General features: G+C 40.7%; 1 protein-coding gene across 2 annotated transcripts in view; it reads left to right on the top strand.

The window, feature by feature from the left end:
* Positions 1 to 5,221, top strand: part of LOC128660009 (oocyte zinc finger protein XlCOF6-like) — a 64,577-nt gene extending 59,356 nt beyond the window's left edge. Inside the window, exon 3 of one of the 2 annotated variants that reach the window (XM_053713610.1) lies at positions 786 to 5,221. In XM_053713610.1, coding sequence (XP_053569585.1) covers positions 786 to 2,685 — 1,900 coding nt within the window. In that variant the 3' untranslated portion in view covers positions 2,686 to 5,221. Of the gene's footprint in view, positions 1 to 313 lie in introns of both variants that reach the window. The other variant, XM_053713609.1, reaches the window with a different exon arrangement.
* The last annotated feature ends 8,944 nt before the right edge of the window (positions 5,222 to 14,165 follow it).

Here is a 14,165-nt window from a genome sequence, read left to right as displayed (position 1 = left end):
GCAATGATAAATGAGGATGGTGGATGCCACCTCTCTTGCCCAGAATACAGATGTACTTGTTCCCTGGCAGAGAACATTATCCACACGCACCTTGTTTAATGGGGCCCTATAACTTGTTTTCATCAGTAATTTAGTTTACTATGATGTAGTAATGTTTACATTCTATGTCATCCTTTTTTAATTTGTGATTTATAGGTAAATACATTTAAATATATATATATATATATATATATATAAAATGTTTTTTATTGAGATGGATTATATTATAAAGAATAAACACCTTATTTTTCTTTATTCTATTTATTTTATGTAGATAAACACTTGAATAGTTCATATCCATCCTTCACTACAGGAAGCATCAGAATGATACCGCAAACTCCAAAAGTCTTACACACCAATGACTATTCACAAAGATTGGGAATATCACAGCAGATATTTAAAGAAGATGGTGAATTGGCAGGAACTGGTCAGCAATCATTATGTACAGAGAGTAATTTAGTCATCAAACAAGAGGACAACATTTCTGACTTATCTAGTGAAATGATTATCCCAGAGGATAAACCACACACATTTACTGAGTTTTCAAAACATATTAAAGAAGGGAAAAGTCTACAGTCTAGCCAGATGATTCATACAAAGGAGAAACCTTTCAAATCTACAGAATGTGAAAAAAGCTTTAGATGGAAGTCTCATCTACTAGAACACCACAAAATTCACACAGGTGAGAAACAACACACATGTACTGAGTGCGTCAAATGTTTTACACAAATTGATCATCTGAAAAGTCATGAAAGGATTCACACAGGAGAAAAACCCTTCACATGTACAGAGTGTGGAAAAAGATTTACACAAATTATTAATCTGAAAACTCATGAAATGATTCACACACTAGAAAAGCCTTTCACATGTACAGAGTGTGGAAAAAGTTTTACACAAAAGAGTGATCTGAAAAAGCATGAAAGGAGTCACACAGGGGAAAAGCTGTTTACATGTGCAGAGTGTGGAAAACGTTTTACAGAAAAGAGTAATCTGAAAACTCATGAAAGGATTCACACAGGAGAAAAGCCTTTCACATGTAAAGAGTGCGGCAAATGTTTTACACAAATGGATCATCTGAAAAGTCATGAAAGGATTCACACAGGAGAAAAACCCTTCACATGTACAGAGTGTGGAAAAAGATTTACGCAAATTATTAATCTGAAAACTCATGAAATGATTCACACACGAGAAAAACCTTTCACATGTACAGAGTGTGGAAAAAGCTTTACACAAAAGAGTACTCTGAAAACTCATGAAAGGAGCCACACAGGAGAAAAGCCCTTCGCATGTACAGAGTGTGGGAAAAGATTTACACAAATTATTAATCTGAAAACTCATGAAATGATTCACACACGAGAAAAACCTTTCACATGTACAGAGTGTGGAAAACGTTTTACACAAAAGAGTGATCTGAAAAAGCATGAAAGGAGTCACACAGGGGAAAAGCTGTTTACATGTGCAGAGTGTGGAAAACGTTTTACAGAAAAGAGTAATCTGAAAACTCATGAAAGGATTCACACAGGAGAAAAGCCTTTCACATGTAAAGAGTGCGGCAAATGTTTTACACTAATGGATCAGCTGAAAACTCATGAAAGGAGTCACACAGGAGAAAAGCCTTTCACATGTACAGAGTGTGGAAAATGTTTTACAGAAAATAGTAATCTGAAAACTCATGAAATGATTCACACAGGGGAAAAGCCTTTCACATGTACAGAGTGTGGAAAAAGCTTTACACAAAAGAGTACTCTGAAAACTCATGAAAGGAGCCACACAGGAGAAAAACCCTTCGCATGTACAGAGTGTGGGAAAAGATTTACACAAATTATTAATCTGAAAACTCATGAAATGACTCACACACAAGAAAAACCTTTCACATGTACAGAGTGTGGAAAAAGTTTTAAACAAAAGAGTGATCTGAAAAAGCATGAAAGGAGTCACACAGGGGAAACGCTGTTCACATGTACAGAGTGTGGAAAACGTTTTACAGAAAAGAGTAATCTGAAAACTCATGAAAGGATTCACACAGGAGAAAAGCCTTTCACATGTACAGAGTGTGGAAAAAGCTTTACAAACAAGAGTAATCTGAAAAGTCATGAACGGTTTCACACAAGAGAAAAGCCTTTCACATGTACAGAGTGTGGAAAATGTTTTACAGAAAAGAGTAGTCTGAAAACTCATGAAAGGATTCACACAGGAGAAAAACCTTTCCCATGTACAGAGTGTGGAAAAAGTTTTACAGAAAAGAGTACTCTGAGAAAACATGAGAGAATTCACACAGGGGAAAAACCTTTCACATGTACAGAGTGTGGAAAAAGTTTTAAACAAAAGAGTGGTCTGAAAAAGCATGAAAGGAGTCATACAGGGGAAAAGCTGTTCACATGTACAGAGTGTGGAAAACGTTTTACAGAAAAGAGTAATCTGAAAACTCATGAAAGGATTCACACAGGAGAAAAGCCTTTCACATGTACAGATTGTGGAAAATGTTTTGCACAAAAGAGTAATCTGAAATATCATGAACGGTTTCACACAAGAGAAAAGCCTTTCACATGTGCAGAGTGTGGAAAAAGTTTTACAGAAAAGAGTACTCTGAGAAAACATGAGAGAATTCACACAGGAGAAAAAAAAATGTTTGACACAAATGAGTAGTCTGAAAACTCATGAAACGATTCACAAGGGAAGAAACCTTTAGCATGTTTAGAAAGTAGGGTTGCTACCTTTTGCACAGCCGATTCCCTGACACTTTACAAATGAGCATGGTTGAGGATGTGGTTAGGGGTGTGGCTTTACACTACCTTAAAGGAACATTCCAGCCAAAATTGGAATCCACGTGTATGCATTTCAGTTTTGAGTAGAAGCATTTTTGTAATATATCTGTATTAGAAAAAAATGCTTCTAATAAGTTATAGTTGTTTCAAAATTGTATTTAAGTATGCACCGTGCACCAGCATTTTAAACACAGCACTTGCTCAGAGAGCCTAAGGTGATTTTACCATCTGGTAATGACTCAATTTGTTCATTGCTGACATGATACTAGACCCACTGGTGCTATGAGCAGCTGCAGTATTTAAAATGCTGGTGCACTGAGAGTATCTAGCTATGCTACACATGCATGTGCAGAGAAAAATATTATCACTAAAATAGTGATAACTTTTACTAGAAACATTTTTGCCAATACGTGTTTATTTCAAATATGTTTCTATCCAAAGATGTAATTCATCTGTGTATTTAAATTTTGACCGGAGTGTCCCTTTAATAAAATATATTTTACCATTTTTTGGTCTGTCATTAAAGGATTGAGTGTTATAATGTTTAATTTAATACACAGACAGCAAGGATAGATGAGAGAGAGATGATTGATAGATATATACAGTTTGGTAGACAGAATGACAGTAAGGTATATTCATAAAATAATATATATATATATATATATATATAGATATATATATATATATATATATATATATATATATACACACATACACACATTGGTAGATACAGACATTTAAACAGATGGATAGAAAAGATATGCATAAAGAGAGAGTCAGATATATACATAGATACAGACTAGTAAATAGTTGCAAACAGATAGACCAACAGACCGATATAGGAAGATAATAGACAGATTACAGAGAGACAGAGAGCAAGACAAATAGACAGAAATAGATAGATACACAGACAGAAAGACAGGTATACAGGAAGATTTAAACTGAACTTGATGACAAAACATTTTATATTAACAAAGAAATGCTTTAAAAACATTATGTAAATGCTGAGACATTTTTATTTAGATTTTTTTGCTGATACATATTTTATTGTTCAGAATAAAGTGTATAAGTAATGCAGATTCTAGTAAACAGACTAAGATCTACTGTGTAACTTAGAGGACAATTACTTCACTAGAGCTCCCTGGATGCTACACTGATCTGTGTAATTTAACTCTAAACAGCCACTGACCTCTCTGCCACATCAGTTTATTGAGGCTCCGTGTGTGACAGATAACTGCTGTTCCAAGGTGCCTGCACATGGATAAGTTTGGCTGCTGTTAGTCAGCTCAGATTACCCGAAATTCCTGACTTCACAGTTGCCTTTGCTCCCTGTAGACTTTCTGCTTGATTTATGAGTAACGCACCCCTTCCTCCTGCATCTGCTTCACACACAAAGTGTGAACAGATTTCTGATGATCTGTGTGCAGCCTACACTGTCCGGGTGGCAACCCTATCTGAAACCCGGACACATAACTCAAAATGATTTGAAACCCAGACTTTGCAGGTGAAACCCGGACGGGTGGCAACCCTATTAGAAAGTGGAAAAAAGGTTTTTATTGAAATAAGGTATCGCAAAACACCAAATGTCATGGATACCAGACAGCCAAGGCTGCCCCCACCCCTACTGCCTGCCTGACTCCTTGTCACACCAGATTTGGCCCTTTCATGGCTAGCGGGATCTTGTTGTCTCTTGCTTTCTACTGCTTTGACATGCTGTTGCAAGCCACAAGAGTTGAACCCATACCACCTCACTCCCTCCTATTCCTCAGTGGATTTGGGCTCCAGGGAGCAACCACAATCTCCCAGACCTTTTGTTTAATTTATTTGGTGATGAGTACTTTGTCAGAGAAGAGCTCGTTTCTGATCTGAGAAACCCTCCTGGGCTGGCAGGGCTCCTGGAACTCCCGTTCAGCTACCGTGACAACGGATACTCGCCTATCCCCTCTCAGGTTGGCTGGAACTCCTGGTCAGACACAGAAAAGCAGGACACCTGCTGATTTTACCCCTGGTCGCTCCAGCGGCCCTTTGCCCCAGAATGCCACTCTTTTGGGGATTGGTAGCCCCTAGGGTGGACAAGAGGTGGAGGAATTACCGGAGGGGAGCTCCTTTGGGAACCGGGGGTTTTGGGCAACCATACCCCCATAACTTCAACAGACTGTATCTCCAGTCCCCAGTAATGAATCAAGCTGCTTTTTAGAATGTGGCATCTGGAGACTGAGAGCTTTAAAATGACACCATGGGATTACCCCAAAACTGCCACCCCTTGGATTCTGTGGAACTGTGGCTGCTATGGATGCGCCAGCCTGTCTGGAGGGGTGGAAATGGTGGGAAAATTGTGGGATTGTCCAGTGTCTTATCAACATGAGTATAAAAGGAGTGTGTGTTTTCCAATAAAATCAGTTCTTGTTACACCTGAATGCTAGTATGTCTAGTTATTTGAGTGGGCTCCTGCTAAATCACTTCTTCTCTGCTACATAGCGACCCCTTGTCTGGGAGAGGAAGGACCCTCTGGCAGAGCTACCTAGTCGGGGTAGCCGGAGTCTGCCACAGGGTGGGACCCTGAATACTGGTGCTGTTCAGCATTAGGGGTTGCTACAGGTCACTTGCCAGCTACATAGCTGCAGCCGGCAGGGAGGAAGCAGGACCCGTTTGGCGGAGCTACCCAGCCGGGGTAGTCGTGGGGTATCCATCACATTGGCTGGCAGCGGTGGGATCTGCTTCTTTCACACAATTTCTGCTGACCGAGGAGACATGCCACAGTAGCCAGTAACTATGGGAGCCGAGCTCCTAAGGAAAGTAAAGGAGGCGCTGGCCCAGCTGGACGGTCCTAGTTCGTATTGGTACCTGCTGGCACAGAGGGACCTTGTCTGCCGGCGACTCAGGAGGGAGGCTCTTCAACCAGAGCAGGGCTATCAAGTAACTAACCTCCCCTCTGATTATGAAGATTACTGGCTCCAGTGGAAGTTATGAGTACCTTGCCTGTGAGTACAGCCCAGGGAGGAATGGATGTCCGAATTAGATGGACTTTTCCAGGATGAGATGGTGCTTGATGACAGCTACAGGGCCCTTCTAGGGTACACTATGCAAATGTGTCCATGGCTGGTGTAGTGGAGGTAGTCATCCTCCCTCCCCATAGGCAGAACCCCTTGCAGGGAGAGACGGATGTTGTTAACTCTCCCCAGCAGCAGAACCCCTTCCAGGGAGCGGAGACAGCCGGTCTCCCTCCCCAGCGGCAGTACAGTTCCTCAGGGAGCAGAGTTAGCTGGCCTCCCTCCCCAGTGGCAGATCCTCCTTCCCAGGGGAAGAGACAGCCAGTCTCTCTCCCTAGTAACTGGGCATAATCTCTACCCTTTCTACCCTTTTTCCGCCCAGGAGGATTTCCCCTCCTGTGCTGGCCAGGCTCCTGGATCTCCCGGTCAGCCACTGTGACAACAGACACCCGTCTAACCCCTCTGAGGCTGGCCGGGCTCCTGGTACTCCTTCCTGTGAGGTGAGACAGTCAGTCTCCCTCCCCAGTGGCAGAGCCCCTTGCAGGGAGCAGAGACAGCCGGACTCCCTCCTCAGCGGCAGCACAGTTCCTCCGGGAGCAGAGGTAGCTGTCCTCCCTTCTAAATGGCAGATCCCCTTTCGATGAGAAGAAACAGCCAGTCTTTCTCCCCAGTAACTGGGCATGATCTCTACCCTTTTTCCACCCAGGAGGATTTCCCACAGGGGGCAGACATGACATTGGGCCCAGGGCAGACCCGGCCCTGCAGTTGGTGCCACAAGTTTGGGCACCCGAGTCTTGCCTGCCCCACCAAGGAGCAACCTCACCCTCCAGTCTGGGGTGGCAATACAGCTGGGAAACAGGCAATTATTTTGTTTGTGGGCACAGGGGATAAACGCCAGCAGGAACCCCCCAGGATGCCACAAGCCCAGGAGAGATGGGATAATCTCCCCCAGCAACCGAGAAGTTGAGGGCCACCATTGGACAGTCCCAGGCCAACCCATTAAGGGTCTAGCCGGGTCTGCTGAACTGGAGGGGGGGAGATGTCACGGATACCAGACAGTCAAGGCTGCCCCCACCCCCCTACTGCCTGCCTGACTCCTTGTTACACCAGATTTGCCCCTTTCATGGCTAGCAGGATCTTGCTGTCTCTTACTATCTACTGTTTTGCCATGCTGTGCCAGGCGGATTTGGGCTCTGGATAGCATATACGATCCAGACCTTTTGTTTCATTTATTTGGTGATGAGTACTTTAAGTAGCAAAAAGGATTTGTTCCAGCCGCCAATAGTTAAAAAACCTTTATTTCTTCATATGGGGTCTTTAGACAAACATACAACGTTTCAGACCTGCTATAGGTCCTTAGTCATGTATACTGAACATACACTGATTCATCATTTAAATACTTTACACCTGGTCAATTGTTCACCTGTTGTCATGTGACTACTCATTATTGTATCACTGCCATCTTGTGGCCATCTAACATATATATTCCTATTGTAAAAAAGCATTCTGAATAGTCACATTGAAAAGGTTTAAGTATCAAACAATGTTAAAAGATAAAATCATATGTACAAAATTAAAATAGAAGAAATATTACACACAATATACAGATATGCAGATACTATTTACTTGTTATTTAAATGTTAATTTGGACTCTCTCATTTTAGAGTTGATTTTATAACTTTCAAAAAATTGCTGCTGGAGATTATGTGAATTACTGTCAATTTGAACACTATAGGCCTATTTTGAAAATAATTTTTTTCTTTTCTCTTTAGTATTTTTATATGTAAAGATAATTTTTAAACATTTCCCTTAAATTTACTCAGCCCATTAAAAGGGGTTATTAGAAAATTATTTTAAATTAAAAAAATGCAGGTATCATAATACTCAGCCCATTAGAAAGGGAAGATTTACCTATCTATAGAGATGTTTTTGGAAAGACAAATATTTAGTAAAACAAACTCCAATCGAATTCTTTATTCATACCCTTAGGTATTAGACTTTCCAATTTGTATATCCAAAACATCTCTCTTGTTTTTAGTATATGTTCTCTGTTACCCCCCCTTCTTGGTCTATCAATCTGTTCAATTATTTGGAATCTGAGCTGACTGATGTTATGACCCATAGAGAGGAAGTGAGAGGAAACAGGAGCCTCTTTGTTCTTGCATCTAATATTAGACTTATGTTCTGTTATCCTCTCCCTTACCTCTCTACAGGTCTCGCCCAAATAGATCAAACCACATGGACACTTGATCAAATAAATACAGTAACATGACCTGCAAGTAAGAAATTTATTGATTTTGTATTTTCTACCATTTATGGGGTGAGAGAAATATTTGCCTTTAATCATTGAACTGCAATTACTGCAGTTCAAACAGGGATAACATCCATCCCTCCTAGGGCCTATAGTCTTCTGTATGTTCAATCTGTTACTACCTATATCTGAATGTACAAGGGTGTCTTTGATACTTCTATTTCTTCTATATGCTGTCATGAAATTTTCTTTAAACTCATTCACTTGAGGGTTACAGTCCCTTAGGATGTGCCAATGCTTTCTTAGAATACCATTGATCTTCTGACTGAATTCATTGAACTGTGTTACAAACACTAGACAATCTGTTTCTTTACTTTTGTACCTTTTGGGTAATTCTTTATTGTTGACTACATCTAGTTGTTCCTTGATTAGTGATATTGGGTACCCTCTATTGATAAATTTGTCAGCCATCTCCTCCAACCTTTGCTTACATCTATTCTCCTCAGACACTATGCGTTTGACTCTTAAAAATTGGCTCTTTGGAATAGCCCTAAAGATACTATCAGGATGATAACTTCCATATTTCAATATATTGTTTTTATCTGTATCTTTTGTATGGATATCTGTTTTTAAGAAACCATCCTTAAAGTATACATAGGTGTCTAGGAACTCAATTCCAATTTCACTCATATTTAAAGTGAATTTTAATCCATTGACAGAATTATTAAGATCTTCAACAAAGGACAATAGGCTACCAACGTCGCCACCCCACACTCCAAACACATCATCAATGTACCTCCACCAGGAGGCACCATAGAGCTGGAACAAGCCATGAGGATACACAAAGTATTCCTCAAAGCTATTCATGAAAATGTTGGCGTATGAGGGGGCAACGTTGGAGCCCATTGCTGTACCCTGTTTCTGTAAATAATATGTATCCATAAATAGAAAATAATTCTGATAAAGAATGATAGACAAAAGTTCTATTAGAAACCAAATCTCTGCCTCAGTATAACTCTTACTAGATCTAAGCATATGTTCCACTGATGAGATCCCTGTTGTATGTTTGATGGATGTGTAAAGGCTTGAGACATCTAATGAAAACAAAATGCATTTATCACCTACATGTCCTAAGTCCTGTAATTTAGCCAAAAAATCATTAGTGTCCCTGATGTAAGATGTAGTGTTCTTGACTAAGGGCTGCAATACTTTATCCAAGAAGGTGGAAATATTAGAAAATACTGAACCCATCCCTGCCACAATAGGGCGACCTGGGGGATTCTTTAAGGATTTATGTACCTTTGGTAATACATATATTACTGGCCTAATTGGATCTGTTACATATAAGGCCTCCTTAAACTTGTCAGTTATAATATCTCTTTGTGTAGCCAGAGTTAAGATGTTATTTATCCCTTTGTTAATCTGTATGGTGGGATCTCTAGTCAGTATTTCATAAACCTGGGTATCTTTTAGTTGCCTGTTGATCTCATCTATATAGTCAGATTTATTTAAAATCACAATGGCCCCGCCCTTGTCGGCCTCTTTAATGATTATGTTTTTATTCTCTCTCAGAGATCTAATGGCTGACATATCCTCTTTGTTGTGTTTCCTATTTCTTTGCACCAATTTTCTTTTTTTCTCCCTTTTAAATAAGTTGTCTACTTCTCTCTGCACAAGACTAACATATGTGGCTGCACTATGTGTAGATGCTGGTGAGAAAGTGCTTTTTTTAGATAGACCAAAGTGCCTAGTGTCATTAAACTTCATTTTGTTAATTGTGTTGGTGTCATTTATGTTATCCCTTTGCATAGAGAAATAAATCTTTAGCCTCAGTTTCCTAAAGAACCTCTGTAGATCTTGTTGAATTTTAAATTCATCACAATAATTCTCTAGGCAATAGGATAATCCTTTATTTAGAGCTGTTTCTTGCTCCTTTGTCATTTTCAAATTAGACAAATTAAAAATTAAATTTTCTTCTATGTGCTGTGTGTTATAATGTGAATTCTGGTGTGTGATATCGTGTAATGATTTACTTAAACCTTTAAAAACAATATGTGAATCAACTTGTGCATCAACCTTTGCAACATTAGACATTTCATATCTATTCTGTGAATCATTAAATGCAATAGTGGTATTAGTGTTACAGTCCACATTTACAAATGAGAGTTCTGTGCAGATCCCCTGTTTGAGAGCTAGTCCGTTTGTAACAGCTATATCCCTCAGGGCAAAGTGGGATCCTTCATTTATACCCTTCGTACATACATCCATAGTCTCTATTACAGGATTTTGGTCTATAGGATTACAGGTCCGGTCATATTTTGGAGCATCTAACAAGCTTAGATCAGATATTTTTTCTCCATGCTCACTAGTTATACCAAGGCAACTCAGTCGGTCATTGGAGTCAGCCACTCTCACATAGGAACAAACTGCATACATTTTATCAGAAAGTTTTTTCGCCTCTCTTACCCCATATTCATTTATGCCATCCATTTGTGAGGAGCGTCTGTGCCCAATAGCGTCTTCCGTCATGACATCCATGCTGAGTGCCTTCTCTGGAACTAGTAGCGATAATGTCCTCGCTGATTTCCGCGCGTCCGTCGCGGGCGCTGTCGCTCTGACGTCATCGGCTGGCACAGTAGGCTTTCTCTTGTGCTTCCTACCGGCCCGGTGGCATCGATGTCGGAGTCTTCTGTTAAAAAACTCACCGATGATTCGGAGCCACTGTGACCTTCCTCCGGGGTAGATTTTCGTGTGGCCTGACGTTTTTGCTCCCTTGGTCTGTAATTGAAGCCCCTACCAGTGCCTGTGTTCTGTCGCCACCTATAGACCAACCCATGGCAATAATCCTGCTCATCCCTGATGAACTTGAGATGCTTCCGACTCTCCAATTGCTTCTTATAATCGTTAACGGATTTTTCTACCTCCATCACCAATTTTTTGTACTCATCTAAAGGTATTTTCTTCACCATTTCTTCTTTCTGTTTGCTAATGGTTCCCTTGTATTTCTCTATTTCTTGTTGGGCATATTCTACTGTCCATGTAATTATATCAAAGGAGCATTTGTTTAAAATACTTTCAAACTTGTCAGTATACTCCTTACGGTCTGCAAATAAAGTGGGACAGGTAGACATCCTTAGCCCCCTGGGAATCCTTTGCACTTTATGGTATTCAGAGAGTGTGATGGCATGTAGCTCCAACACCCCCCAGGATGCCACAAGCCCAGGAGAGATGGGATAATCTCCCCCAGCAACCGAGAAGTTGAGGGCCACCATTGGACAGTCCCAGGCCAACCCATTAAGGGTCTAGCCGGGTCTGCTGAACTGGAGGGGGGGAGATGTCACGGATACCAGACAGTCAAGGCTGCCCCCACCCCCCTACTGCCTGCCTGACTCCTTGTTACACCAGATTTGCCCCTTTCATGGCTAGCAGGATCTTGCTGTCTCTTGCTATCTACTGTTTTGCCATGCTGTGCCAGGCAGATTTGGGCTCTGGAGAGCATATACGATCCAGACCTTTTGTTTCATTTATTTGGTGATGAGTACTTTGTCAGAGAAGAGCTGGTCTCTGATTGGAAAAACCCTGCTGGGCTGGCCTGGCTCCTGGAACTCCTGGTTGACCACCATGACAACAGACACCTGCCTAACCCCTCTCAGGCTGGCCAGGCTCCTGTAACTCCCTCTCAGCCACAGAACAGCAGGACACCTACTGACTTTACCCCTGGTCGCTCCAGCAGCCCCTAGGGGGGACAAGAGGTGGGGGAATTACCAGAGGGGAGCTCCTTTGGGAACAATCCTACCCCCATAACTTCAACGGACTGTATCTCCGGTCCCCACTAACGAATCACGTCGCTTTTTGGACTGTGGCATCTGGGGACAGAGAGCTTTAAAATGACACCCTGGGATTACACCAAAACCACCACCACTGGGATTCTGTGGCTGCTATGGAGGCGCCAGCCTGTCTGGAGGGGCGGGAATGGTGGGAAAATTGAGGGATCGTCCAGTGTCTTATCAAGATGAGCTTTGTGATTAAAAGGAGTGTGTTTTCCAAAAAATGCAGTTCTTGTTCCACCTGAATGCTAGTATGTCTAGTTATTTGGATGGGCTCCTGCTAAATCACTTCTTCTCTGCTACATAGCGGTAGTGATGTCGCAAACCTAAAAATTTCGGTTCACGAACGGCGGACTCGAACTTCCGCAACTGTTCGTGAACCGGCGATCCGCCATTGACTTCAATAGGCAGGCGAACTTTAAAACCAACAGGGACTCTTTCTGGCCACAATAGTGATGGAAAAGTTGTTTCAAGGGGACTAACACCTGGACTGTGGCATGCCGGAGGGGGATCCATGGCAAAACTCCCACGGAAAATTACATAGTTGATGCAGACTCTGGTTTTAAGCCATAAAGGGCATAAAAACATCAGCTATGATGTTGTATCGATCAGGTAGTGTAAGGGTTACGCCCGCTTCACAGTGACAGACCAAACTCCCCGTGTAACGCACCGCAAACAATCCACCAGATAGATAGATTTGATAGATAGATACATAGATCAATAGATGCAATATACATTTGATAGATATGAATTACATAGATCAATAGATGCAATATACATTTGATAGATACGAATTACATAGATCAATAGATGCAATATACATTTGATAGATACGAATGATAGTTAGATAGATTTGACAGATAAATAGATAGATTTGATAGATATATAATTTCACCAGACAGAGAATTACAAGATGTGCAGTCTGGGACCCATGGTAAGGTTCCCAGAGGCAGTTGCGGCGCCAGGGGACGTGTATATGGCATGGATTTTCGTAACCGGAAGATGGAAAAAGATGCTCGGTCGGTCCTCCTGCTTCAAATTTGGGGCAAATTTGGCCGAAACACAAGTGTCTGTCACAAAACAGTCCGGCCACGAGATAGATAGATTTGATAGATAGATAGATAGATAGATAGATACATAGATTACATAGATCAATAGATGCAATATTACAATAAATATACCAAATATCACAAAGAAACAAAAAAATGTGAAATAAATGTGATAACAAAAATCATAAAAGGAAAACCAAATAAAGTTCTGAATAAAGGATATGTCTGTGTCCTCTGGATGAGTTTTTCAGCTTGTTAGCATTCCTCAGTGAGATCCCATAAAAAAGGAAACAGAAAATTGCAACATAGTGTGAATCTGTAATGGCACTTTGAGGAAGTAGTTGTTTTGTAACAAATGACTACTCACATTTGTTGGAGCTTTCCACTAAGCTCAAGGATATGCGCACTCCCACTTTATACTGATGGGAAAACAGTACACTAGGCAAAACTTGGATACAAATTTATTTTAAAATATATAAAAGCGTCACATAAGCCTTGATAACACCACAATGTAAGGGTACAAAAGCAGATATGCTGTAATAAATGCTTCAAATCGCCAAACTTGCAAAGAGGTAAATGGATCAGCAGGAGTGTGACCGCCGAAACCAAAACCTCTTTAGTAGCAAGACAGTAGCGCTAAGCCCCCAGGTGTCCTGGCTAGTGTAGAGACGTGATAAAACTCAATATAGAACAGTTCAGTTCCGACGTACGTTTCGCAGGTATGCTTTGTCAAGGAATGTTTGTGCGCATGTCCAAGAGTCCTTTTAAACAATCCATTGATGAGTTTCTGCCAGGTTTGTAGTTCCATCCTCCATTTTGGAAGTTGGCATTTAGGTAATTTGTCATTAAACAACTAGTATGTTTTTCAGCTTCTTTCAGTTTTATACATTTTGTTGATATATGCATAGATGTTAAGATGGATAACCAGAATTGGTAAATTATGCATTATAATGTTATAGCATTATACATATATGCAAAACTTCAAAAAACATAATCACATTGTGCCTGCAATTGGTGTCTATACTGATGGTATATGTAGGTATTTGTTGTGGTTTTTTTTTTTTTTTTTAACCCCTTATTGTGAAGGTATTAGTTATATCTTTTTTAGTTTAAGTGATGTTACTGACTATATGTCCTATGGACCATAATTAAACTACTAGCCTTATTATAAACCTAGTTGTATCGTAATGTTTTCAAAAATAGATTTTATTTGTTAGCATGTGGCATGTTTAAAAACATATATT

Source organism: Bombina bombina, chromosome 5 (genome assembly GCF_027579735.1).
Source record: "Bombina bombina isolate aBomBom1 chromosome 5, aBomBom1.pri, whole genome shotgun sequence".
Classification (NCBI taxonomy): Eukaryota; Metazoa; Chordata; class Amphibia; order Anura; family Bombinatoridae; genus Bombina; species Bombina bombina.
The sequence above is the reverse complement of the archived record's forward strand: the minus strand, read 5'-3'. Positions and strand labels throughout refer to the sequence as shown.